This window comes from Ranitomeya variabilis, chromosome 3 (assembly GCF_051348905.1).
Source record: "Ranitomeya variabilis isolate aRanVar5 chromosome 3, aRanVar5.hap1, whole genome shotgun sequence".
NCBI classification, from domain to species: Eukaryota; Metazoa; Chordata; class Amphibia; order Anura; family Dendrobatidae; genus Ranitomeya; species Ranitomeya variabilis.
This window is the reverse complement of record NC_135234.1, coordinates 172546943-172574113: the sequence shown is the minus strand read 5'-3', so window position 1 is coordinate 172574113 and position 27171 is coordinate 172546943. Positions and strand designations below refer to the sequence as shown.

At 41.4% G+C, this 27171-nt stretch overlaps 1 protein-coding gene across 2 annotated transcripts in view; it reads right to left on the bottom strand.

Annotated features, from left to right (window-relative positions):
• LOC143815558 (EF-hand calcium-binding domain-containing protein 4B-like) overlaps window positions 1-27171 on the bottom strand; it is a 127571-nt gene that overhangs the window by 49709 nt on the left and 50691 nt on the right. For both annotated transcript variants that reach the window (XM_077294874.1, XM_077294875.1), the window contains exons 4-7: window positions 10232-10403; window positions 4220-4366; window positions 2363-2453; window positions 560-655 (exon numbers count right to left, since the gene is read on the bottom strand). In XM_077294874.1, the coding sequence (XP_077150989.1) occupies window positions 560-655; window positions 2363-2453; window positions 4220-4366; window positions 10232-10403 (506 nt within the window). The remainder of the gene's footprint in view (window positions 1-559; window positions 656-2362; window positions 2454-4219; window positions 4367-10231; window positions 10404-27171) is intronic.

Below are 27171 nucleotides of genomic sequence, written 5' to 3'. Positions count from 1 at the left end.
GGAATAAGACATCGGATTACAGATATCATGGTATCATTTTATTCAACTTCCTATGACTTACATGTTCATATAGATGGCTTAGGAAGGTTGATCTACTGACGGATTTTCTTAAAAAGTATTGCAATGTTTTCTTTCTTACATGTTGTGCTGTATTTCTGGCTACAGAATCAGTTAACTGAGAATCCATCAGTGAGCACATTCTAACAAAAGAATTTGTAATTCTTTTACTTGTCTTTTTCTGAGCTCTTTTTGGCTGATTTACGACCACAAATCACACTAAAGTTGAATGTGCAGGTAAACAAATAGCCTGTAAAAGCCAAATTGTGTTTTTTTAAGAAATCCAATAATTTTTAACCCCAAATATATGCATTTAAATTTAAAAGGTGAACAGCCTCTTTAGTAAATAAAATTAATAACAACATTTCAGAATAGCCATAACTGATAAACTGTTGGTGGTATATTGCATGCTTATTTCAATTTCATTGAATTAAAATGTGATGTTTTACATATGACTTTTGAATTTGCAATTTGAATGAATTTTTCTATTCAGATGTCTTACTTCATTTTGAACAGAAATCAGTTGCTGCACCTCTTTATTTTTCACCTCTAAGGTATTCTTCATTTCTTGATTGTGGATACTGCTACGGGTATTACTCTAGAAAAGTAGTACAAATAAATATAAGATGCTTCAATGAATATTACTACTGCACATAGAGGTGCACGTCACTACTGCCTGGTCTGATTCAGTAAGAGGCATAAGCCTCAAAATAAATCAGGAGCATTTACTCCAAAACCCCTCCTCCTCAAGACTGGCAAGAAATTTGATGATCTTGATAAATCGCCTCCTTCAACTTCAAATAGACTTTTCTCCTTCACTGTGATATGTAGAAGAGTTAATGACCCCTGACTTGACCCAGGATGGTCACTGACCACCCTAATCAATGGACAAACATGACTGAGAGGCTTTAAGGGAGTTATAGATATTGTGTATGTGAATATGCAGAACTATAAAGCAAACACGTTCTCTCATTATGTCCTTTCTGGTCCCTTTATGTTTCTAAGGGATATCGTTTCTCCTTATGGAGAGTGATACCCCTTAGACCCCAGTCCAGAGCCTCTCACCTAGCCAAACCAGTTCTCATGCTTCGCACTGACGAGGGCCAACAGCCGAAACACCGTGTCTGCGAAATGAGATACTGATTTGGCTTTTATCCTAAGTCATATTGCACGACTCGTTAGAGGGTTGATTGTGACTTGTAGGATCGCTACTTCCAACAGGTGGCGCTATAGAGTTAAGTCCTCTTTTTCTCAGAAGAGGCAATTTGCATATATGTTTCTAAGCAGAGAGGGAATAGTGAAGAAGACGTTCATGTGCACTGCTCTCCCTATACAAGTCTAACCAAGTGATTCTAGATGCCATCCTTCCACCGGGCTAATGTCACGGGTGTGTTAGGTGTGACAGACAGTCATCCTAGATCCGACTGTAGAAGGTCTTTGCGATTAGCTCAAGCACCTTCTTGATTTCTGTATCTCTGTTGTGGAGCGATATCCCTCTTCCTTTAGGACCCAACGGTTACCTCCACCTTCTGTTGCTAATTAGACACCTGTGATGAAGGTTTATATTCATTCCATGGCTGCAGCAGGTTACTGGTCTTTACATGTCTCTGTCTAGTTGGATGTACTAACAGTTGGTTAGTTCCTTTTCAAAGGACTCTTGGAGGATTGCTGGCATGACATCTCGGTTGTCTTCTCAAGTTAAGTGTCCCCTTGTTTGTCTACCCTCTTTGTCTTTAGTTGTAGTGGGGTCTGACAGAGCTACTTCATCCCCTCCCTAACCAGGATCTATCACTAGGGTCAGGCATGGATTAGGTTCCTGCTCGGTTATAGGTGCAGAACCTATATAGGGATGTTTAGGGCAGTCAGGGTGATTTTAGATCTGCCTAGGGGTCTCCACTCCCCACTTCCCTAGTGTCCGGGCTTGCCCCTCCCCTTCCCCTTTGGTGTGCACTTATCCATCACCCAGTGAGACAGCTGAGCAGGAGTCAGGCTTCCTTTAAGTATGGATGATGTTCAGTTTAATCTATCCCTTTATTAAATACTTTATACCCTGGCACTTTGAGCCTGAGATACATGGCACTCAGCTCTACCCAGGCTATGCCTTTGGAATCAAAGAACCACAATTCCTCTGATAGGTTGGGTACCATTCATCTGTTGAGAATAAGTTTGAAGTAGACAACATTTTTTTTGCATTAAAATATTTTTTGTTGTTTTTTTCTTTATAATGTTGTTTTGAATCATATTGAAGATTACTGGATGCGCAAAATTATTTTCCATACTTCTAATGAAAATGTAAAACATCTACCTGATTGGTTAATTTCTTAATTTCTTCCCGCATTTGTTGTTCCATTTCATCATACAGACTCTGCACTTCAAGATTATGTTCAGTAATCCTCCTGCAAAAGAAATGTGCATTTTAATAATGAAAATGCAGACAGTATAGGGTAAAAGCAAGTTTGAAAAATTAAATTGTTTTGGCGAACAACCCAAATAATAACATTACACAGAAATCATGTAACATATACAATATACGATAATGAATTCACCAAAAAGAATTATATAATCTATTGGGAAAAGGACATTACAACAAACCTGTCAGCAGGATTTTGCTAAGAATGGAGATGTAACATATATTTTAGGCCTGTCCAAAACTGAAAGTACTATGAGATGATATAGACTTTCTGATAAATCAAATTACACACCTTATCATTACCATCTCTCTCCTCAGTCTGCCCTTTTATTACTAAATCTAGATACGATACCATCAACATATATTCCGATTATTACTGATATATATTTAAAAACCAAACTGCATCTAGATGGAAAACTGACTCAATTCCTTCTAATGCTATGTTCACACGTTGAGCTTTTGCAGAGTTTTTTGCTGCGTTTTTTTTATACAAATTTTCAACTACGTTTCACAGTACCAGCAAAGTCTATGAGATTTCAGAAATTTCATGTACACACCTTGTTTTTTTTTCCTAACTGTTTTGTCAAAGAGCTGTGTTTTTGCAAAATGCAGTATGTCACTTCTTTCAGTATTTTTTCAGCGTTTTTCACCCATTGAAAGAAACGGGTAGTGCAAAAAATGCTGCAAAAAATGCAGGTATCAGTTTTTGGTGCCAAAACCTGAGTAAGTTGAATCAGATTATTGTTTGTGCACTAGACTTTATCAGCATGCACAAGAGACAAATGTAACCTGACAAAAATGGAGCAAAAACTAAGCAAAAAACGCAGCAAAAACTAAGCAAAACCTGCTTTTTGTAAGCAGCTTAAACTTTACATTAAAAAAAGCTGCAAAAATGCAACGTGTGATCATAGCCTAAATATGAAGTTATTGAAAAAATGTTTACATAATCTTTATGAACAGATTTATGTCAATGTAAACAACAATAATAAAAGATGGCAACATTGGGATTAGATAATTCCCTTTCCTCCGATATAATAATCTCCAAGTATTCTTGGTATTTTTTCAGGTATTTTATCTCTGAAATAAAATATTAATGTTAATTTTTAAAATGTTGTCTTTTAAATTTCTTTAAATGGACTCTTACTTTGCTACGTGGCACATGTTGTTCTCCTACTTCTACTGTATTTAATTATTATTACTATTTTTTTTTTTGTTTATTATAATAAAAATTCTAAATATATATATATATATATATATATATATATATATATATATATATATATATATATATATATATATATATATATATATATATATATATTTATATTAAGAATAAATTTCCACCCCCACTTCTCAGCACTATAGCTGCTGATTTAATAGAGGAGCACAGAATGAAATTTGTGGCTTTTGTGTTATGATGTGAATCCGCCTCCCATTAATCCAGATGGAAAAGTGCAGCATATCTGTTATATGTGAACACGAAGAGATTTTGTGTGCCTGCCATGTCTATATGAATAAAAGGAGTAATCTTGTTCGAGTGTATATAATAACTATTTATGCTTTGTAGGCACATTTTCTTACTCTTCCTCAAATATGTTTTCATTTAAAAACTAAAGGATCACTATAAAACTCCTATTCTGATTTGTAGAATACTTGTTACATTGCACACTGACACAGTCCAGGCTCCAGAGAGGATGTATTGCATGATGTCTTAGGAAAAGATACTGTAATTAAAAGTTGTATTAAACCCACTTTTTTAACATGATTTCCAGTGTTTCTTTCTCTTTTTTGGCTTCTTTGATTTGATTTGTGACTTTTGCCAAAAATTCCTCTAGGTTCTCCAACAAATGAGGTTCTTCATGGCCAAGTCTGGTCCACAGTTTCCAGATTTCAGTTTCACTTGAATGAAATAAAAAAGTGTTAATATTTTTTCTCTAATTTAAGCTAACATAATGAGCACACTTTGAAGCAAAATGGTTATTAATTTAGTGCATTTAAAATAAGGAATGTAGAATCTATTATACTTCTTCTTTATATGTTTATATGTCATCATGGTAACAGACTACAGACCAAGTCTATGTGTTGTCCTCCTGATCCTTATGTGTTTCATTCAGATATGTTAGCTAATCAATTTGTCAGTTCATGATGGAGCCATTTCCACTTTTCTGACTAGGCACATTTTCCAATTATCATACAAGTGCTTATAATGGCTCTCAAAAATTTTATCCTTAGGATTTTCAAATAATTTTTGTTTCTTTTTCTTGTGATACATGGGGCTAACTGTTATGCATTTTTGTATTCCCATGTATTTTGCTGATAGCATTGGAAAATCTAAAGAAAAATAGGAGATGCTTATCTATTTTTTTTATTATTTTTATTTATATTTTTACAACCACAAAGGACTTCTAAAACATTTTAAATTGAGTTTCCCTTTTTGTATAAATTATCTCTCTCTATATATATATATATATATATATATATATATATATATATATATATATATATATATATGTATATATGGGACATATTTTTTTCTGACAATGCAGTGCTAGAAACAAAACCAATGGATAATCTTTTTTTTTGTTTTGTTTTATTTATTATTTTCTTGCCTTTTTATGTTTTTATGTATTTATTTTTTTACTAACAAAATGTGCCCCTTTTAAGGCCTTATAAGACTTTTGAGGGGAATTTTAAAATATTAATACACTCTTTTAATGCTGATTATCCCTGTTACTGGAGCTGGTATGATAACCCCAGTTACAGGGGAAATGTACTTGCTTGGCAGCACTGCAGAGCTGAATGGGCCTCTGAGGACCTAGCAACTCCTGCTCTCCCACTACTGCCAGTAATCATATGGTCATTTGATCTAAAGCGCTAACTGCTGTACACACATCACTTGTTAGAATTCAAAAAGTAGGTATACAAATGTACCACTCACCCATATCCTTTGAATTAAAAGTCCTGTATTCCACACACATGGACATCATTCTTTGGAATGGACCTGTAGAAGCGACAGTTAAGACTCAAAATGTCTGTAGTCCATTGTTTCTCCTCTCCTCTGCTTTAACTCCTGTTTTTACCTGATCACCGCAAAGAATGATGTCCATGTGTGTGGAATAAAGGACTTTTAATTCAAAGGGTATGGGTGACTGCTGCATTTCTATTCCTACTTCCAACAGGTGGCGCTATAGAGTTAAGACCTCTTTTTCTCAGAAGAGGCAATTTGCATATTCCTACTTTTAGAATTAATGCAAAACTTTGAGCTGTGCACCACCCAGTTATACCCTATAAGAAGTTGTATATGGATGGCCATCCATACCAATATTTGCAGATCAAAAAGTTGGTGCCTCTTTAATCCTCTACATGGTCTATATCACTTGTTACAGTTGTGTTTACAGAGACCAGGAAGACAGACTTGGTAATAAATCATGTTTGCCTTTTCTGTGGAGAGTTTAGAAGTATCTAACAACCAGCTCCCCATCTCCAAAGCTGCAATATCTCATGCAAATGGCTTTCTCTGCATCACTCCAGAGTAAACTGCGGACCGCCAATACATGTAAAGTCTATAGGCAGTCCAGGACTGGTTAAATAGATTCTAATAATAGTTATTTCAAAATCCAGATATAAAATGAAGCAGATACATGATCAACATGTAAGACAAGTGGATCTTATTTCAGTTTTATAGATAAAAGGTAGCTAAAGCAATTTGAACTTCAAATTCCCTGAACACTGTGTGCACAAATATTAAGCAATTAGCATTCTTGATGGTTCATTTTATTATTGAACATCTGCAGTGCTATCAGTCAATCCAAAAGAAGGGGAGAGTTTAGTAAGAGGGAGCCTGATTAGTAAAGAGTTGCAATAGTCCAGACGAGAGCGAATAAGATCAATAGTAAACGTTTTTGCAGAGTCAAAGGTAAGAAAAGGTTGAATTCTAGAGATGTTTTTGAGATGTAACTGACATGAGAAAGCAAGTTATTGGATATGTGGGGGGGGGGGGGGGAGAGGGGTGAATGCAAAATCTAAATCAAATATTACCCCAAGACAGCTGGCATGTTTCTGGGGAGTAATGGTAGAACCACATGCGGAAATGTTAATATCGGCATTAGCAGAGGAAAGAAACACAAGGAGTTTCAGAGGAGATTCAGTTTTAGGTTCACGGAGGACATGATGTTGGAGACAGCAGAAAGTCAGTCACTGGTATTTTGTAGTAATTCAGGGGTGTTGTCAGGAAACAATGTGTATAATTGGGTTTCCCCAGAATACAGATGGTACTGAAAGCTGAATCTACCAATGGTTTGTCCAATATGGGGAGTTTATAAGGAAAAGAAGAGTGGGCCTAGGACTGATCATTGAGGATCCCCAACAGTAAGGAAATATAAGAAGAAGCCATCAAAAGATACAGCGAGGAAGCAGTCAGAGAGGTAGAAGGAGAACTAGAGAGAGCAGTATCCTTAAAGCCGCTAGCACAGATCATAGTGACGAGGAGCCGGTGATCCACAGTGTTGAATGCGGCAGAGAGATCTAAAGAAATAAGCAAGGAGTAGCAACCATTAGATTTAGCTGTTGGGAGATTATTAGAGACTTTAGTAAGGGCAATTTTAGTAGAGTGTAAGGAGCTGAAACCAGAATGGAAAGGGTCAAGAAAAAAGTTATCTGAGAGATAGAGGATTAGATGAGAGTGGAAGAACCATTCCAGAAATTTAGAAATGAATGCAAGATTAGAGACAGGTCTGTAGTTAGCAGTACAGTTCTGGCCAAGGAATGTTTTTTTAAGTAATGGATGCATGCTGGAGTGTTTAAATGAGGAGTGAAAGATACCAGAGGAGAGAGAGATTAAATATTTTAGTTAGGTGAGTGATGACAGCTGAGGAAAAGGACTGAAGGAGATGTGAGGGAATAAGGTTACTGGTGCAGGTAGTAGAGCGAGCAGATGCAAGAAGTCTGTTTACGTCTTCTTCTGTGACAGTTTTAAAAACAGAAAGGGAGTTAGATGCAGAACGGGAGGGAGGACAATGCACAATATCAGGGGATTGGAAGAAAATTTCTCGTTGGATCTGGTCTTTTTTTTTAATTAATCGGCCAGATTGTCAGTATTGATGTCGGTGGTGCACTGGACCTTCCCTGTTGGCTTGAGAAGAGAATAAAAAGCATTAAAGAGTTGTTTAGGATTATTGGATAGTGATAAAGTTGTTAAAGTAGATTTGTTTGGAGAGGTGAAGGACAGAGTTGTATGTTTTTAGCATAAACTTATAATGGATGAAATCTGAGGCCAGATTGGATTTCCTCCACAGACGTTCTGCACACCTGGAGCACTGCTGGAGAAAACTTGTTTGCAGTGTTTGCCAGGGTTGTGGCCATCTGTGATGAGTTGTTCTAAATGTAGGAGGGGCAGCTTTATCCAGGGCACTTTGCAATATTACATTACAATGTTTCAGAGTAGGGTCAGGACATGGAGGAGATTAGGGGCAATGATGACTGAAAAAATCTTCATAAGTTTCTGGGTATTAATGGCAAGAATATTTTTAATAAGTTGGGGTTTCCTGAGCAGGGTGACAGTTGTTGTCAGAGAATGAAAGAAGGTTGTGGTCAGAGAGCTGGAGAGGGGAGTTAGTAATACATTGAGCAGAGTCAGAAGAAGAACAGGTCCCATGTATTTCCATCTTCATGTGTAGGAGAGTTAGTAAACTATGAAAAAGATAAAATGTGAGTGACAGATGGGGAGACGGGATACACCAATTGGAATGTTAAAGTCCTCCATGATGAAAGTGGGGATGTCACAGGATAGAAAGTGTGGAAGCCAGGTAGCAAATTGATCCAGGAAACAACGGGAGGGGCCTGGAGAGCGATGCACAACTGACATTCGCAGGGAGAGGGACTGGTAAAGCCTGACAGCATGGGCCTCAAAAGAAGGTACTGGGAGGATACCCAGAAAAGTAAATTTTGCTTGAAGAGCAGACCAACAGACCGACTGCTGTATCCAGGTTTTAATAAGAGCCAGAAGGGTATGGAAATTTGAAAGGAAAAAGTAATGTATGTGCAGCGCCCCAGAGTCCTGGTCGTTGCAGTACTGACGCTCCGCCGCTAAGGGGAGTGATGGTACGTCTGATGGCACTTAAGGAGTTCACCTGACCAGGTATCACAGTCACACTTTACACTTCACATTCTGGCCACCAGGGGGAGCAAAGGGTTCTATGTATTAGGCCACTCCTCACAATCTGGTAAAACTGGGGGCTGGATAGGAAGTTAGTCAGAAGCTGACTGGGTTGGATCCAGGCAACATCCTGTGGCAGAGGGTGTTGCGGGGGGAAGATTCAGGGGGGTCTCTGTCAGGGGTGGGATCCTGACAGTGGCCTAGCGAACAGAACAGAACGTTACGGAGCCGCGCCTGCACTCGAATGCGGTGGCATCCTAAGAAAGGAAAAGAAGCGAGGTTTACTGTGGAGAAGTGAGAAACGAGATCGCAGCAAAAAGGAGATAAAGCCAGTAGGAGTCGTGCCGTAAGATCGAGGCAACATCCTACTGAGGCGCGTAGCCGGTGGCTGGAACGCCGAGGAAGTATTAGGCTCCAAGCAATACTTCAAACAGCGGCAGGACAGTTAATTTTAGGTTGGCTGTCTCACCTAAATCACCTAAGAAGACATAGGGGGCAATTGTGGGAGAGGGGCGACGCTAGGGTCCCGGAAGAACTCCAGGCCTACCCGTCATACGGGTGCGTCCTATCCATATCATCTGGGGGACGGAGAAGAACATCAGAATAGATACGAGTTGTGAGAAAGAAGAACATCAGAAACAGACACAATAGTTGTGAGGACTATCCCGTGGTGCTCAGCAGGGAGGTACTATAACACACAGGCGCTAGAAAGTAGGCACTGATTTCCACCTGCAAAGGAAACTCTGGATGTGCCTTCGGACCGGCCGGTCTCAGCCAGCCCTGTTAGCAGTACTCTGGATTGAGGATCCTGAAGCCTTCAGTAAAGAGGTAAAGAGACTGCAACCCTGTGTCCTCGTTATTCATTGCGACCTGCACCACGCACCATCATCACATCTTTCCTTGGACGCCCCTTAGCAGGGTCACGGACCGGGTCTAGCCACCGTGACAACCCCAGGACCGAGACAGAGAGGCCCGGTACCGAGTACCCCACGGCCCTGCGTCTGGGGGCGCTCCAACTGTAAGTGAGATTTTTACACACTTACTGTGAGTTCCAGATGGCACAGTTAAATGACAGAAGGCATGCAGGGAACATTAATGAGATTCACAAGGTTTCTGAGTGTAGCAGGGGAGAAGTTAAACTTACTATTACAAGAAGGGCCGGGGTTAGGAGACAAATCTCCCTCAACTAGGAGTAGGAGAATAGAGAGAGTGAGCAGATGGTTAAGTGATTTGTGATATCGTCTCTTGTGATGTATGGTGGAGGGAATGGATCTGTGTGGTTTAAGATTGTGAAAAGAGCATGAGAGATTTACATAGTAGAGGGGAGGAGAAAGGGGTTGATATGGATGAAGTGCACAGAGTGTGTGAAAGAGCGATGGATGTGAGTAATTGCAGCACCTAGAATGTAAATCATACAAATACATATGGTGAATACATTTTACAATGCAAATGACCTGGAAACAGGTTTCTTTGAATGTGGGGTTGCAAAAAATTGGTAACAGATTCCCTTTAAAGACAAAACTATAAAGGGCCAGAAAAGTAATTTAATAATAAAAAAAAAGTCATAGTTAAAGATTTGTCTGTTAATGGAAGTAAAGCAAAATCCTCACTCTTCGAACACACTGTGCGCTCCAAGTTGTTCCATAAAGGACTTAAATTGTTTCCTTTCCTCTGTGTCTGCTTCCTCTAATGACAGAGAACGAGGAAACTCTGTCATTCTTTTTGTTGATTTTCTTTTCCTTGTTTGAGTCCACTGATTCCCACTTGAATTGATGAGATTTTCTAAAATATACAGAAAAGAGTAATTAATTAACCAAGAAAAAAAATAGTAACTGATGTCTTGTATAAGATGTTATCGCCGTGAGCATAGACTTGAGGCTGTTAGGTTAAAAAAAATCAGAAAAGGTAATGATTCAGCAAGAGACCTTACTAGTCTCTGTGTAAGTTTTCATTCTTCTTTGGTTTCATTTTCAAATAAGTAGTTTATGGATATGGCAAATCCAATAAACCATATGATGCGTCATAGAAATATGTCACGCCACATCTTTCCTTAGCCATATTGGAATAGATCCACAACAGAAGTGAAATATAAAGTTGTGATCAAGGTTCTCTTTGTTTTGGATTCTCTATCTTGCACTAAGCCAAAAAGTCATGAAAAACTACTAAAAGTAAGCTGGGCTAAATATAAGATTTTCCAAATACCAGCAAATAATTGTAATACACTGGCAACATGATGGTATAAATCTAGCTTCCAGTTGTGATGTTACAAATGTAGCTTCCATTTATTTGATCAACTTACCTACATTGTTCTTACTATAGGAGGTTTACAGCTTTCAGTTGCATCTCAGACCTGTTGCACTATGGCCACTCTAGCTCACCCTGTTCCCTGAATTACTTCTGATGGTGAAGACGCCAGGGCAATGTACCTTGCCTTAGCGCATGAATCCACCCTCAGTCTGTACCCTTCCCCCACCCAGGATATAGGGGAGTAGTAGTGTAATGTAATACAACAACCAGACTAACAAGGTAATACAAACATGCATAAAGGAAAACACCAATCATACAAATATACACACATAAACAAGTAAACACCAGGGAGTGGAGGATGGGGTTAAACCAAAGTAGGAGAAGAAAGGGAATTATTACAAACTCTAAACTTAGCAACAGTCACAGATAAAACCACCAAATGCTTTCTCCAATAACAACCATCAACAACCTCCAGCCATGCAGCATAAGCCTGCTCTGACATTGAGTGCTATCCAGGGCCCGGTTTATATAGGAGATGGGAGTGGCTAACAGTGCAAAGCTGAGAGCCTTAATGTAGGAAAGCTTGTGGGAGCTCTCAACTGAGCCGATTAACCCCTGCAGTGCTATAAGAAATTTACACTGTTTAATTTGAAAGTGAAGTGCTTCTAATCAGTGCAGGAGCAGAAGAAATAAGACACTGGAGTCTTCTTGCTCCTCTCTGTCACAGTAAACCCTTGAAAAGATCAGTAATAAAAAAGACTCAATAGTTGGGGTGAGTTGGGGAAAGATAGGGTCAGAGGTGAGGTCAAAGGCTAAACGCTTCTTATATTGCAAATACAATGATGTTAGATGATGTTAGTATGCTCTTTGGAACATATATTAATGTGTTCTTTGGAGTGACAACCCCTCCGATATCATTCAGGACTTTTGAAACCAGACATAGAAGATTTTGAGATAAGCTTAGGTCCATTGTCATGTGGGAATTTCCAAAGACACCCAAGCTTTATTTTTCTCATATAGAGCATGAAGCATTCTCCTAGCATTTCCTGACTCTTTATTGAATTCATCTTTCCCTCTATACTCTGTGTGATGCTAGTCACTACTTACAGACACACTGTGAGGTGGGGAAGTCGGGAAGTCTGAGGTCAAAAGAAAGGAGGGAACGTCCTAAACAGAGGGGTGAGGCAAATACATAGTCAGGTCACAGTCTGGGATCAGAAGTCTAAGAAGGTAGCGGATCAAGACAAAGGGGCTAGGCAAACATGGTCAAAAGCAAATCCAAGGTCGGTCAACAAAGATAAAAAAACAAAACTGAAAGTACAGTACAAACACACACCAAACTGAGCAGAGCTCCAACTGGCATAAATAAGAGGCAGACAGACAGCTAAATAGCCTGGGAATCATTATGAACAGGAGACACCTGTACTACACCCAGCACACCCCAGCCCTAATTGGGCAACTGGACTGTCATTCACTACACTGACAGCTAAGCATGCCCAAGCCTCAGACTGGACAATTGAGCTGTCTATCATAATATTGACAGCTCAGCATACCCTTACATCAAATTGAACATAACAAGAGGTTGGGCATCAGTGCACTCAGTCTCTTCCACTTCTGGGACAAGGCTAGATTGATGGGCCATGGAACCACAGCCAACGGAGTAATCAAAAAGCAGAAGAGACTGCTGCAGGCTTGAGGCTCAGACTGCTTGGCTCACTTGCAAGGGAGTGAGGTGGAAGCCTGATGAACATGGTACTTATGTGCCCACTGTACAATTCCCACCCTGGACTGGGTGGAAGATAATGTGAAGGAACTGAAACCACTCTCAGCCATCGAATGTAAAACCTTTTCAACATCTCATGGCCTCACCATTCATGCAGCGGTATTGGGGCCTACCAAAACCCATAACATCTTGTCACCAGAGAAACGTGTTGAATTTGGGCACATAGCAGGTACAGAATGATCACGTCCTCTCCCTGCATCAGCTACACCACCACCAACAGCAATTACCCCAGCATCACCACGTCCACATCCCCTATTTGATGCTCTCCTCATTTTTGGAAGTGTTTTTTAGAAACACTACTGGCAAAGAGTTGGCGGAAGAGTAGGTTTGTTTATTTGCAACAGTACTAGAAAACACACAACGTTCCTGCAAAATTATTTCTTTGGCCTACTAATGGCAAGGAGATGGCTGATGCCAACTATTTATTTCCCAGATTATTATAAAACGTATACTGGTTTAGGCAATGTATTTCTTTGGCCTAGAAATGGCAAAGAGATGGCTGATGCCAATTATTTATTTGCAACGCTACTATAAAACACCTCGTGTTTTAGGAAAATTATTTATTTGGTCTAGAAGTGGCAGCAAGATGGCTGATGCCAATTATATATTTTCCAGATTACTAAAAAACACACAAGGTCCAGAAAAATTATTTTTTGGCCTAGAAATGGCAACGAGTTGGTTGATGACAATTATTTATTATCCAGACTACTATAAAACACACACTGGTTTAGGAAAAATATTTATTTGGCCTAGAAATGGCAACGAGACAGCTGATGCCAATTATTTGTTTGCTAGACTACTAAAAAACACACACAAGTCCAGAACAATTATTTATTTGGACTAGAAATGGCAGCGAAATGACTGATGTCAATTATTTATTTCTAGATACTAGAAAACACACAACTTTTCTGCAAAAATATTTCTTTGGCCTACTAATGGCAAGGAGATGGCTGATGCCAAGTATTTATTTCCCAGATTACTAAAAAGCACACAGCCATCCAGAAAAATTCATTCCTTGAGATAGCTAATGCAAATTATTTATTTGCTACACCTGTAGAAAACACACAGCTGTCCTGAAAAATTATTTCTTTGACCTAAAAATGGCAACTAGATGGCTGATGTCAATTATTTATTTCCCAGAGTGCTATGAAACACACACGGTTTAGGAAAATTATTTCTTTGGTCCAGAAAAAATATTTCTTTGGCCTAGAAATGGCAAACAAGATGGTTGATGACAATTATTTACTTACCAGACTACTAAAAAAAACACCAGTTTAGGAAAACTATTTCTTTTGCGATGAGACAGCCAATGCTAATTATTTATTTTCCAGAATACTAAAAAAAACACACACCAGTCCAGAAATATTATTTACCGTATATACTCGTGTATAAGCTGAGATTTTCAGCACATTTTTTTGTTGTCTGGGCACCAGCAGCTTCTTCCTGCGCAGAGCGGTCACGTGATACCACTCATTAAGGTAATGAACATGTAAGCATCACCACTCCCATAGGCAAGTAGCACATATTCATTACCTTAATGAGCGGTAGGTACCACGTGACCATTGAGCAGAGGAGAGAGCCGCCGGTGCAGGACAGCAGAGAAGCAGGAAAGAGCAGAGACTGCACCAGGAGGGGGTGATTATTATGGGGGAGGGCAGGGGAGCTGAGCCGAGCTGAGCCATGCCATGCATACATGGGGAAGTATGGGGAGCTATGCATACACGAGGGAGTACGGGGAGCAATGCATACACAGGGAGTACGGGGGAGCCATGCATACATGGGGGAGTACAGGGGAGCCATGCATACAGGGGGGCGACACCAAGCCATGCATACAACAGGGGGAGCCACACATAGCATGACAGGGATGAGGGGACAATGCATACCCAGCTTATACTCGAGTCAATAAGCTTACCCAGTTTTCCGTGGCAAAATTAAGTGCCTCGGCTTATACTCGGGTCAGCTTATACAGAAATGGCAATGAGATGACTGATGCCAGTAATTTATTTCCATACAAACAGCAGCTTACAGGCACAGTACTCCCGAAAAATGGGGTGGGGCCGAGTACGCATAGCAGCTTAAAGGACAGTACCCCCACATACAAATTACAAATATCACTTACAGTAAGCAAACTAACAATTACAGACTGATACAGAGGGGAGAGGAACCTGCCCTTGTGGGCTTACATTCTACAGGATGGTGGGGAAGGAGACAATAGGTTGATGGTTGCAGCAACTCCAGTGTTGGTGAGGCGGTAGCTCCGGTAGTGGTGAGGAGGCAGTAGGGTCAGTGCAGGCTGTAAGCTTTCGTGAAGAGGTGGGTTTTCAGGTTCCGTCTGAAGGATCCGAATGTGGTTGATAGTTGGACGTGTTGGGGCAAAGAATTCCAGAGGATGGGTGATATTCGGGAGAAGTCTTGGAGGCAGTTGGATGAGGAGCAACTAAGTGTGGAGGAGAGAATGAGGTCTTGGGAGGACCGGAGACTACGTGAGGGAAGATATCGGGAGATTAGTTTAGAGATGTATGGAAGAGACAGGTTATGGATGTCTTTGTAGGTCAGTATTAATGTGAATACTTTTCTGCCCAATGATGACAGAAGTATTCTAGGAGTGATACCCTTATTGGCTAACCAGAAAATAATATGTTTGCAAGCTTTCAGAGCACAGTGGCTCCTTCTTCAGGCAGATTACAAATAGATTAATAAGAAACAAGCACAACATTTATACTACAGCAGGACATTTGTTCAGAGGGGTGGGAAAGTGTGATGCCTCCTAAAGATAAGTCAAGGTAATCAGATTAGGCATTTTCTTACAAATGGAGAGGCAGTGGGAATAATGTTCTTAGTTATTCTGAGTCCATCTGGTGGAGGTGTGAATTGTATCCATGTAGTGACTCATAAATCCAGGTGTTAAATTGAGTCCTAGTGTTAACGAATTGAACATCTTCATCAGTTTGAATTCCCAAATTTTTCTTTCCCTGTGGTCCTTAAAATTACCTGTTAGTACTAAGACTTTTAAGTCTGTCATACTGTGTCCAGGTCCAGAGAAATGTTTTCAAACAAGTGAGTCCATTTCATTCCTGATTGTTTGTCTGTGTAGATTCACCCTAGTTTGTAGTATTTGCATGGTTTCCCCAATATAGATACTTCCAGGGCACCTCGTACATTGTATCACGTACACCACGTTGGAAGATGTGCAAGAAAAGGAACCCATGACCTTATAGTCCTGATTTGTGTTTGGCACGTGGACTATATTTGTTGGCAATATGTGGGTACACGTTTTGCATTTTTTATTGTTACAAGGGAATGTGCCAGTCACTGATGGTGATGAGAGGACACTTCTGACAAGGAGATTCCTTAAGTTAGGGGCTGTTTGTAGGAGAGAACACTACCACTTCAATTCTTGGCATGGCTGTGATGGCTCCTGAGGTGCCCAAAGATTAAAAGCTTGTTTGATTGGCTGATCTGCAGCCTTTCAACAAGCTTTACTACACTGGCAAACCTGAATAGGGAATTGGACATAAATTAAAAAAGTTTGTGTTCAGGGTTCAGCAACGGACACTTTACTGTTCGGTTCGCTCATCCCTACTCTTCACTTAAATTTTTCTACCATACCCCATGAATATCGGTAAACTGGAGGCCAATGCCCATGAGGAATGGGCCAAGACTCATTGGGAACACTACTAGTAACTGGTGTTTGGCTATTTTCCACTTTTGAAGAAGGTCATACCAGCCAAGGGGTGTTGTACTAGAGATGCTTGTCATGAAGGGGTTGACTAATTCTGAAACTGCAGTTATCAATAAAAGTGGCATTTTGTGCTGAATTGGAAGAAATAATTTGTTACATTGGTTGTAATATATTTAAAGAGATGGTTTGAAACCAGAGTTTTATTTAATTCTAGCTGTCTATATATTTAATGTAGCAATCTAATCACTTTTCAAATATAGTTTAAATAAAAATTCCCTCTCATTCCCTCTCTACTATCTTTCTGTTATTAAACAACTAAACAAAAATCAGAAATTAACAATAAAAAATAAAGATGTCCACTTTGTGCAATTAGTCCATATACAAATGAGCTGATACTAATTTGTATCAAGCAATGCTTTTATAGTTCTAAAATAGGTGTCCTCTGGATGCAAAAAAGATGCCAGATGAATTTTAATGTCTTGCTCCTTCTTCTCCAGATTGAAAAAAAACCCCGTGATTCTCAGATTAGTGACCTGTGCCGAGGTTTCAGCAAGTCCTCTCTCCGACTATTGTAAGAATGTTCATAAGCCCTGGATACAATCTTCCATGGGTAGCCTCTTTCTTTCTTGAAACCTATTTGTAAGTGCTTGAGATTCTGTCTGGAAATCCTCTATACGGCTACGGTTTCTCCTAAGACGCAAAAATTGGTCCTTGGGAATTCCGTGGCACTGATGGGCTATAACAATCCTTTTATCGGACAGCTGACACACTCCACTCATCTGGAAAGAAGTTGTCTACTTGTGAATTCTTCGGAAGATAGTTAGAATAACCATGTTTTGTTGTAATGAAAAATCTTTTATCGAACACATTCGCAGAAAGACTTTTTTCTTTAGGAAAGTTACACCCCTAAAACTTGCTCCACGAGCCTATGACAACTCAATAAGACATCAAGACAATCACGTCCATCAGAGCCCCAGGAGGAACTGCAATGCATCCATCCAAATACCAATTAAACTAATGTCCAATCATTTGGTCGTTCTGTCTTAGATTATTACGGAGTGAAGACCTTGGAGTCAATATTATGGAAGGGATGATCTCCCTACAGCTCTGCCTCCCGGTCCCGGCACGTGTAATATCCGCTCCCCGCCTCCTCAGCAGCTGCCTCCTCTCACTCCTCTCTGAGAAGAGCTCAGCCCAGCCCCCAAAACAGATGTCATCAGTTTGGTTTGAAATCAAACTTGCATTTAAAGGGAACCTGTCCGGTCCTCCATGCCCTCAAACTCAGCAGCATTCATCTATGTATGAGCAAATTCCCTCCCTAACCAGCCCTGTATAACATTATTGAGTGAAAACAAGGTATAAAAAAGCATTTATAACAATCCTGTTTATTATTCTAATTAGGGCTTTGACTATTTGATGGGACGTTAGTTGCCCCAGACTAGTCAGCCTTCTTTCCATGTTATCACGCTCCTGTGGTCATGATAACATAATTTGCACAAGTGGTGTCATCGCTGCTCATGCAAATCTAGCGCATGATGTACAAATTAAGTTATCATGCCCACATAAACCTGGTTTGTAATGGATCATTTTGAGTACAACTGTAGTTATGTGTTCCACTTATCATTTTCACTTACAAATACTGATGTGAAATACTGACTGAATACTGAACCTATGAACGTGGCTTTAAAATGAGTATACTAAATTTTCACCTTGGTATAAACTTTGCAGTAAAATGAAAATTCAAGGAGATAAAATGCACAAAAACATAAAAATCGGGGAAAACATTTCTCTCATTATTCTAATAATTTTCTGTTGGAAATCACTATGGAAAGTTATTTAAAACAGTGTCCATATTAAGCAGCAATGGGTGGGGTGGACACTTAGACCCAGTTGCGTAATTTCCACTTGATTTTCGCCCTTCCTTTCTGTGTTTGTTCAGTACTCTGAGACCACCACCCATAAACATGCAGTAAAAAAAGAGTTGGCCGTGTTCTGTAATGGGTAACAGGAAATTAGGAAACCGAAAACTAAATGTAGAACATAAATCTAAAATATCCTGGTGATAATATGTACTGGACTAAGCTGCTAAAAACACTAAATGTAAGAGTTAATAGGGCAATGATAGCATTTCTCTGAACCTCTTTAACCACTTCCTTATTGCTATGTATCACTTAACATGGATACAGGACAAAATAGACAATAGGAATTAGCTTGTGATCTCAGATGAAAGTGCCTTTTGTGCTTCAGCTTTAAAGAATTTGATGTCCATCTATAAATAAACCCTTCATTCCAGTCTGTCCTCTACTACAGAAATATATGTATGGCTCTTCAAAAGTTTCATCAAGCTATATTTATATATAACAATAGGAAAAATAGACAATCCTGACCATGTTCCTAAGACGTGCATCAGAACTGAGGATGTCGTAGGTATAATAATAATAATATTAGCTAATGCCTCCAATTAGAAATGTAGTATAGTTCTGATTCGTTATGTTGTTTACCCCATGTGCAGGCATTGCAGTAACTTCGGTATCCATGGTTACGACCACTCATATAGTGGTTAGTGGTCATAATCATTGATACCTAAGCTATTGCAATGTCTTGCACATGCGGTAAACGACACAGTGAATCAGAAGAACTATACTACATTTCTAATTAAAGGCATTTGCTAATATTATTATCATTATTATTATTATTACACTTACTAAATATTAGGATAGCATCTTGGAGATGGGAATAACCCTTTAAGGGGCACTCATACTGTAGAAAAATTGTGAGTGAGCTTTGCTAAAAATGCTTGTCTCTTGATTATTTTGCTGCAAAACAGGTTGCCGATCACCCACCAAAAAATCAAAATGCTTGTGTCATGACTCTGACAGGATGATTCCGCCTCCATCCTGGTCAGGTCAGAGTTAATTCTAGTCTGCCTCTCTTTGGTTCTGGGGCGGCTATTTAATCTTGGTATTTCCTGAGTTTGGTGTCGGTGATACTTCCGTATACTCGGTTTGTGGTGGCTGACCCAGGGTACTCATCCGTAATCGTGGTGCCTCTGTGCATGTGAGCTTTTGCTGTGTATGACCCGGTTTGGACCCTGACTTTTGCCTCTGTATCCTGCATTGTACTGCCCTGTCCTTCCCAGTTATCTGACCCCTTGGCTCGTCTCTCTTTACTCTGTCTTAGCCCTCGGTAAAATGCTCTCATCTGGTTTTTGACCTTCAGCTCTCCTTTGACTATGTTTACGTTCTGTGCCCTGTACTCCGTGCTCCCAGCTGCCTTCCTTGGCTGCATGTGCAGTGACTCCGCCCCCCTGTTATCATGTGACTGCTTTGTTTCAGGTCCTGTGCTCACTGCTTAGTCTCAGATCCTTGCGCTCTGCGTGCCTTGTTTCTCCACTCCCTGTGCTCTCTGATAGCGCCCCCTAGGCTGCACCAGTGACACCATCCGTGTCATTACAGCTTGTTCATACAATGCAAGCACAACTCATACTGCCGAGAACAATAGCAGCCTATGCGCACTGAGCAATCTACTATATATTGCTTGGTGTGCATCATTTACTTTGGTCTGCTTGTATAAACAGGCATTCAAATGATTGCTGAAAAGTTTACCTATCGGCGGTGGTTTTGTTCCACTGGTCAGTCTGTGCAGACTCTTACCCTCAGCACAGCATGTTAGTGCCTACTCTCAGCCATCTACATTTATTATTTGTCTGTCCAACAGATACCACAGTTCTGATGGATGGCAGCCATTCGCCATTTGCTGTGCTTCCCTATGCAGTTTAGTAAATGGTATCCAGTCCCATATCTGCCAGATTAAGGCTAAAGGCAGACTCTTTGTTCAAGTGTCCTTTGTTGTGAAATTGGATTTTGGGCTCCCCCGGTGGCCACTGGTGGAATTGAACTGGTGTGCATCATCCTCTCTGTTCACCTGTTTCCATCAGGATGTGGGAGTCGCTATTTAGCCTTGCTCCTCTGTCACTTCCATGCCGGTCAACATTGTAATCAGAAGCCTTTCTGTGCATGTTCCTGCTGCTAGACAACTCCCAGCTAAGTTGGACTTAGTCCTTGTTTGTTTTTGCATTTTGTTCCAGTTCACAGCTGTAGTTTCGTTTCTGTGTCTGGAAAGCTCTTGTGATCTGAAATTGCCACTCTGATGTTATGAGTTAATACTAGAGTCTTAAAGTAATTTCAGGATGGTATTTTGATAGGGTTTTCAGCTGACCATGAAAGTGCCCTTTCTGTCTTCCTGCTATCTAGTAAACGGACCTCAATTTTGCTAAACCTATTTTCATACTACGTTTGTCATTTCATCTAAAATCACCGCCAATATTTGTGGGGGCCTCTGTCTGCCTTTCGGGGAAATTTCTCTAGAGGTGAGCCAGGACTATATTTTCCTCTGCCAGGATTAGTTAGTCCTCCGGCCGGCGCTGGGCGTCTAGGGATAAAACGCAGGCTACGCTACCCGGCTACTGTTAGTTGTGCGGCAGGTTTAGTTCATGGTCAGTTTAGTTTCCATCCTTCCAAGAGCTAGTTCGTATGTTTGCTGGGCTATGTTCTCTTGCCATTGAGAACCATAACAGTTTGACCGGCCATAAAGGGTTAAATTAATTGACAGAGATAGGAGAGAAAAGAGAAGTCTGCTGAAGATTTTTTTTTTTTTTTTTCTCAGTTCTGAGTGTGCTTGTAATTGAATCTCTTGCAAGTCTGCCTATATTGCAGCCTTTCTCTCTCTCTCTCTCTCCTTCTAATCCTGGAATGGCTCTGTGTTCACCTGTTTAAAATGGATATTCAGAGTTTAGCTGCAGGTTTGAATAATCTCACCACGAAAGTTCAAAACTTACAAGATTTTGTTGTTCATGTTCCTATATCTGAACCTAGAATTCCTTTGCCTGAATTTTTCTCGGGGAATAGATCTTGCTTTCAAAATTTCAAAAATAATTGCAAGTTGTTTTTGTCCCTGAAATCTCGCTCTGCTGGAGATCCTGCTCAGCAGGTCAGGATTGTGATTTCCTTGCTCCGGGGCGACCCTCAGGATTGGGCTTTTGCATTGGCTCCAGGGGATCCTGCGTTGCTCAATGTGGATGCGTTTTTTCTGGCCTTGGGGTTGCTTTATGAGGAACCTCAGTTAGAACTTCAGGCGGAAAAGGCCTTGATGTCCCTATCTCAGGGGCAAGACGAAGCTGAAATATACTGCCAGAAATTCCGTAAATGGGCTGTGCTTACTCAGTGGAATGAGTGCGCCCTGGCGGCGAATTTCAGAGAGGGTCTCTCTGATGCCATTAAGGATGTTATGGTGGGGTTCCCTGTGCCTGCGGGTCTGAATGAGTCCATGACAATGGCTATCCAGATCGATAGGCGTCTGCGGGAGCGCAAACCTGTGCACCATTTGGCGGTGTCTACTGAGAAGACGCCAGAGAATATGCAATGTGATAGAATTCTGTCCAGAAGTGAACGGCAGAATTTTAGACGAAAAAATGGGTTGTGCTTCTATTGCGGTGATTCAACTCATGTTATATCAGCATGCTCTAAGCGTACTAAGAAGCTTGATAAGTCTGTTTCAATTGGCACTTTACAGTCTAAGTTTATTCTATCTGTGACCCTGATTTGTTCTTTATCATCTATTACCGCGGATGCCTATGTCGACTCTGGCGCCGCTTTGAGTCTTATGGATTGGTCCTTTGCCAAACGCTGTGGGTATGATTTGGAGCCTCTTGAAACTCCTATACCCCTGAAGGGGATTGACTCCACCCCATTGGCTAGCAATAAACCACAATACTGGACACAAGTAACTATGCGGATTAATCCGGATCACCAGGAGATTATTCGCTTTCTTGTGCTGTATAACCTACATGATGTGTTGGTGCTTGGATTGCCATGGCTGCAATCTCATAACCCAGTCCTTGACTGGAAAGCTATGTCTGTGTTAAGCTGGGGATGTAAGGGGACGCATGGGGACGTACCTGTGGTTTCCATTTCATCATCTATTCCCTCTGAGATTCCTGAATTCTTGACTGAATATCGTGACGTTTTTGAAGAACCTAAGCTTGGTTCATTACCTCCGCACCGGGAGTGCGATTGTGCCATAGATTTTATTCCGGGTAGTAAATACCCTAAGGGTCGTTTATTTAATCTGTCTGTGCCTGAACATGCTGCTATGCGAGAATATATAAAGGAGTCCTTGGAAAAGGGACATATTCGTCCTTCGTCATCTCCCTTAGGAGCCGGTTTTTTCTTTGTGGCTAAGAAAGATGGCTCTTTGAGGCCGTGCATTGATTATCGGCTTTTGAATAAAATCACGGTTAAATATCAATATCCGTTGCCACTGCTGACTGATTTGTTTGCTCGCATAAAGGGGGCCAAGTGGTTCTCTAAGATAGATCTTCGTGGGGCGTATAATTTGGTGCGAATTAAGCAGGGGGATGAGTGGAAGACCGCATTTAATACGCCCGAGGGCCACTTTGAGTATTTGGTGATGCCTTTTGGTCTTTCAAATGCCCCTTCAGTCTTTCAGTCCTTTATGCATGACATTTTCCGTGATTATTTGGATAAATTTATGATTGTGTATCTGGATGATATTTTGATTTTTTCGGATGACTCGGACTCTCATGTCCAGCAGGTCAGGAGGGTTTTTCAGGTTTTGCGGTCTAATTCCTTGTGTGTGAAGGGTTCTAAGTGCGTTTTTGGGGTTCAAAAGATTTCCTTTTTGGGATATATTTTTTCCCCCTCTTCCATCGAGATGGATCCTGTCAAGGTTCAGGCTATTTGTGATTGGACGCAACCCTCTTCTCTTAAGAGTCTTCAGAAATTTTTGGGCTTTGCTAACTTTTATCGTCGATTTATTGCTGGTTTTTCTGATGTTGTTAAACCATTGACTGATTTGACTAAGAAGGGTGCTGATGTTGCTGATTGGTCCCCTGCTGCTGTGGAGGCCTTTCGGGAGCTTAAGCGCCGCTTTTCTTCCGCCCCTGTGTTGCATCAGCCTGATGTTGCTCTTCCTTTTCAGGTTGAGGTCGACGCTTCTGAAATCGGAGCTGGGGCGGTTTTGTCGCAGAGAAGTTCCGATTGCTCCGTGATGAGACCTTGTGCTTTTTTCTCGCGTAAATTTTCGCCCGCCGAGCGGAATTATGATGTTGGGAATCGGGAGCTTTTGGCCATGAAGTGGGCTTTTGAGGAGTGGCGTCATTGGCTTGAGGGGGCTAGACATCAGGTGGTGGTATTGACTGACCACAAAAATCTAATTTATCTTGAGTCCGCCAGACGCCTGAATCCTAGACAGGCGCGCTGGTCGTTGTTTTTCTCTCGGTTTAATTTTGTGGTGTCCTACCTGCCGGGTTCTAAGAATGTTAAGGCGGATGCCCTTTCTAGGAGTTTTGAGCCTGACTCCCCTGGTAATTCTGAACCTACAGGTATCCTTAAGGATGGAGTGATATTGTCTGCCGTTTCTCCAGACCTGCGGCGGGCCTTGCAGGAGTTTCAGGCGGATAGACCTGATCGTTGCCCACCTGGTAGACTGTTTGTTCCTGATGATTGGACCAGTAAAGTCATTTCTGAGGTTCATTCTTCTGCGTTGGCAGGTCATCCTGGAATCTTTGGCACCAGGGATTTTGGTGGCAAGGTCCTTCTGGTGGCCTTCCCTGTCTCGAGATGTGCGAGGCTTCGTGCAGTCTTGTGACGTTTGTGCTCGGGCCAAGCCTTGTTGTTCTCGGGCTAGTGGATTGTTGTTGCCCTTGCCTATCCCGAAGAGGCCCTGGACGCACATCTCGATGGATTTTATTTCGGATCTTCCTGTTTCTCAGAAGATGTCTGTCATCTGGGTGGTGTGTGATCGTTTCTCTAAGATGGTCCATTTGGTTCCCCTGCCTAAGTTGCCTTCTTCTTCCGAGTTGGTTCCTCTGTTTTTTCAAAATGTGGTCCGTTTGCATGGTATTCCGGAGAATATCGTTTCTGACAGAGGTACCCAATTCGTGTCTAGATTTTGGCGAGCATTCTGTGCTAGGATGGGCATAGATTTGTCTTTCTCGTCTGCTTTCCATCCTCAGACTAATGGCCAGACCGAGCGGACGAATCAGACCTTGGAGACATATTTGAGGTGTTTTGTGTCTGCAGATCAGGATGATTGGGTTGCTTTTTTGCCTTTAGCGGAGTTTGCCCTCAATAATCGGGCCAGTTCTGCCACCTTGGTGTCTCCCTTTTTCTGTAATTCGGGGTTTCATCCTCGATTTTCTTCTGGTCAGGTGGAATCTTCGGATTGTCCTGGAGTGGATGCTGTGGTGGAGAGGTTGCATCAGATTTGGGGGCAGGTAGTGGACAATTTGAAGTTGTCCCAGGGGAAGACTCAGCTTTTTGCCAACCGCCGGCGTCGGGTTGGTCCTCGGCTTTGTGTTGGGGACTTGGTGTGGTTGTCTTCTCGTTTTGTCCCTATGAGGGTTTCTTCTCCCAAGTTTAAGCCTCGGTTCATCGGCCCGTACAAGATATTGGAGATTCTTAACCCTGTGTCCTTCCGTTTGGACCTCCCTGCATCTTTTTCTATTCATAATGTTTTTCATCGGTCATTATTGCGCAGGTATGAGGTACCGGTTGTGCCTTCCGTTGAGCCTCCTGCTCCGGTGTTGGTTGAGGGCGAGTTGGAGTACGTTGTGGAAAAAATCTTGGACTCCCGTGTTTCCAGACGGAAACTCCAGTATCTCGTCAAATGGAAGGGATACGGTCAGGAGGATAATTCTTGGGTGACTGCCTCTGATGTTCATGCCTCCGATTTGGTCCGTGGCTTTCATAGGGCTCATCCTGATCGCCCTGGTGGTTCTGGTGAGGGTTCGGTGCCCCCTCCTTGAGGGGGGGGTACTGTTGTGAAATTGGATTTTGGGCTCCCCCGGTGGCCACTGGTGGAATTGAACTGGTGTGCATCATCCTCTCTGTTCACCTGTTTCCATCAGGATGTGGGAGTCGCTATTTAGCCTTGCTCCTCTGTCACTTCCATGCCGGTCAACATTGTAATCAGAAGCCTTTCTGTGCATGTTCCTGCTGCTAGACAACTCCCAGCTAAGTTGGACTTAGTCCTTGTTTGTTTTTGCATTTTGTTCCAGTTCACAGCTGTAGTTTCGTTTCTGTGTCTGGAAAGCTCTTGTGATCTGAAATTGCCACTCTGATGTTATGAGTTAATACTAGAGTCTTAAAGTAATTTCAGGATGGTATTTTGATAGGGTTTTCAGCTGACCATGAAAGTGCCCTTTCTGTCTTCCTGCTATCTAGTAAGCGGACCTCAATTTTGCTAAACCTATTTTCATACTACGTTTGTCATTTCATCTAAAATCACCGCCAATATTTGTGGGGGCCTCTGTCTGCCTTTCGGGGAAATTTCTCTAGAGGTGAGCCAGGACTATATTTTCCTCTGCCAGGATTAGTTAGTCCTCCGGCCGGCGCTGGGCGTCTAGGGATAAAACGCAGGCTACGCTACCCGGCTACTGTTAGTTGTGCGGCAGGTTTAGTTCATGGTCAGTTTAGTTTCCATCCTTCCAAGAGCTAGTTCGTATGTTTGCTGGGCTATGTTCTCTTGCCATTGAGAACCATAACAGTCCTTTTTAGCCTCCATGTATTGGATAGTTGCCTGAGACATCTTGAAAGGGGTTGTCCAGTTCTTTATATTGATGGTCAATCTTTAGTATAAGTCATCTATATCAGATTGGTGGGGTTGTGACACCTGACATGCCGGCCGTTCAGCTGTTGGCGGTGCTGGCGGCAGCTGGAGGTGATCAGTTGCAAAGCATAATTATGGCTCCGTTAAATGTATAGTGGCTGCAGCGGGGTACTGCTCAAATCAATAGACATGGATATGAAGTACCTAGCCATGGCCACTATACAGTTAACATGACTGAATAGTTCCCTTCCACAGCGGAGCCCATCTGGCCACTGCTGACACCCAGAACAGTTAATGAGCAAGGATCACACCTCCGCAGATCTGATATTGATTGGCTATTCTAAGGATAAGTCACCAATGTAAAGTACCGGAGAACCCCTCTGATGTAAATTCAGGAAGTTTTTTATGACCTACAGTACAGACCAAAAGTTTGGACACACCTTCTGATTTAAAGATTTTTCTGTATTTTCATGACCATGAAAATTGTACATTCACACTGAAGGCATCAAAACTATGAATTAACACATGTAGAATTATATACTTAACAAAAAAGTGTGAAACAACTGAAATTATGTCTTATATTCTAGGTTCTTCAAAGTAGCCACCATTTGCTTTGATGACTGCTTTGCACACTCTTGGCATTCTCTTGATGAGCTTCAAGAGGTAGTCACCGGGAATGGTCTTCCATCAATCTTGAAGGAGTTCCCAGAGATGCTTAGCACTTGTTGGCCCTTGTTGGTCCTTAGCAGTGGTTTCCTAGCAGCTATTTTACCATGAAGGCCTGCTGCACAGTCTCCTCTTAACAGTTGTTGAAGAGATGTGTCTCCTGCTAGAACTCTGTGTGGCATTGACCTGGTCTCTAATCTGAGCTGCTGTTAACCTGCGATTTCTGAGGCTGGTGACTCGGATAAACTTATCCTCAGAAGCAGAGGTGACTCTTGGTCTTCCTTTCCTGGGGTGGTCCTCATGTGAGCCAGTTTCTTTGTAGCGCTTGATGGTTTTTGCCACTGCACTTGGGGACACTTTCAAAGTTTTCCCAATTTTTTGGACTGACTGACCTTCATTTCTTAAAGTAATGATGGCCAATTGTTTTTCTTTACTTAGCTGCTTTTTTCTTGCCATAATACAAATTCTAACAGTCTATTCAGTAGGACTCTCAGCTGTGTATCCACCTGACTTCTGCACAACACAACTGATGGTCCCAACCC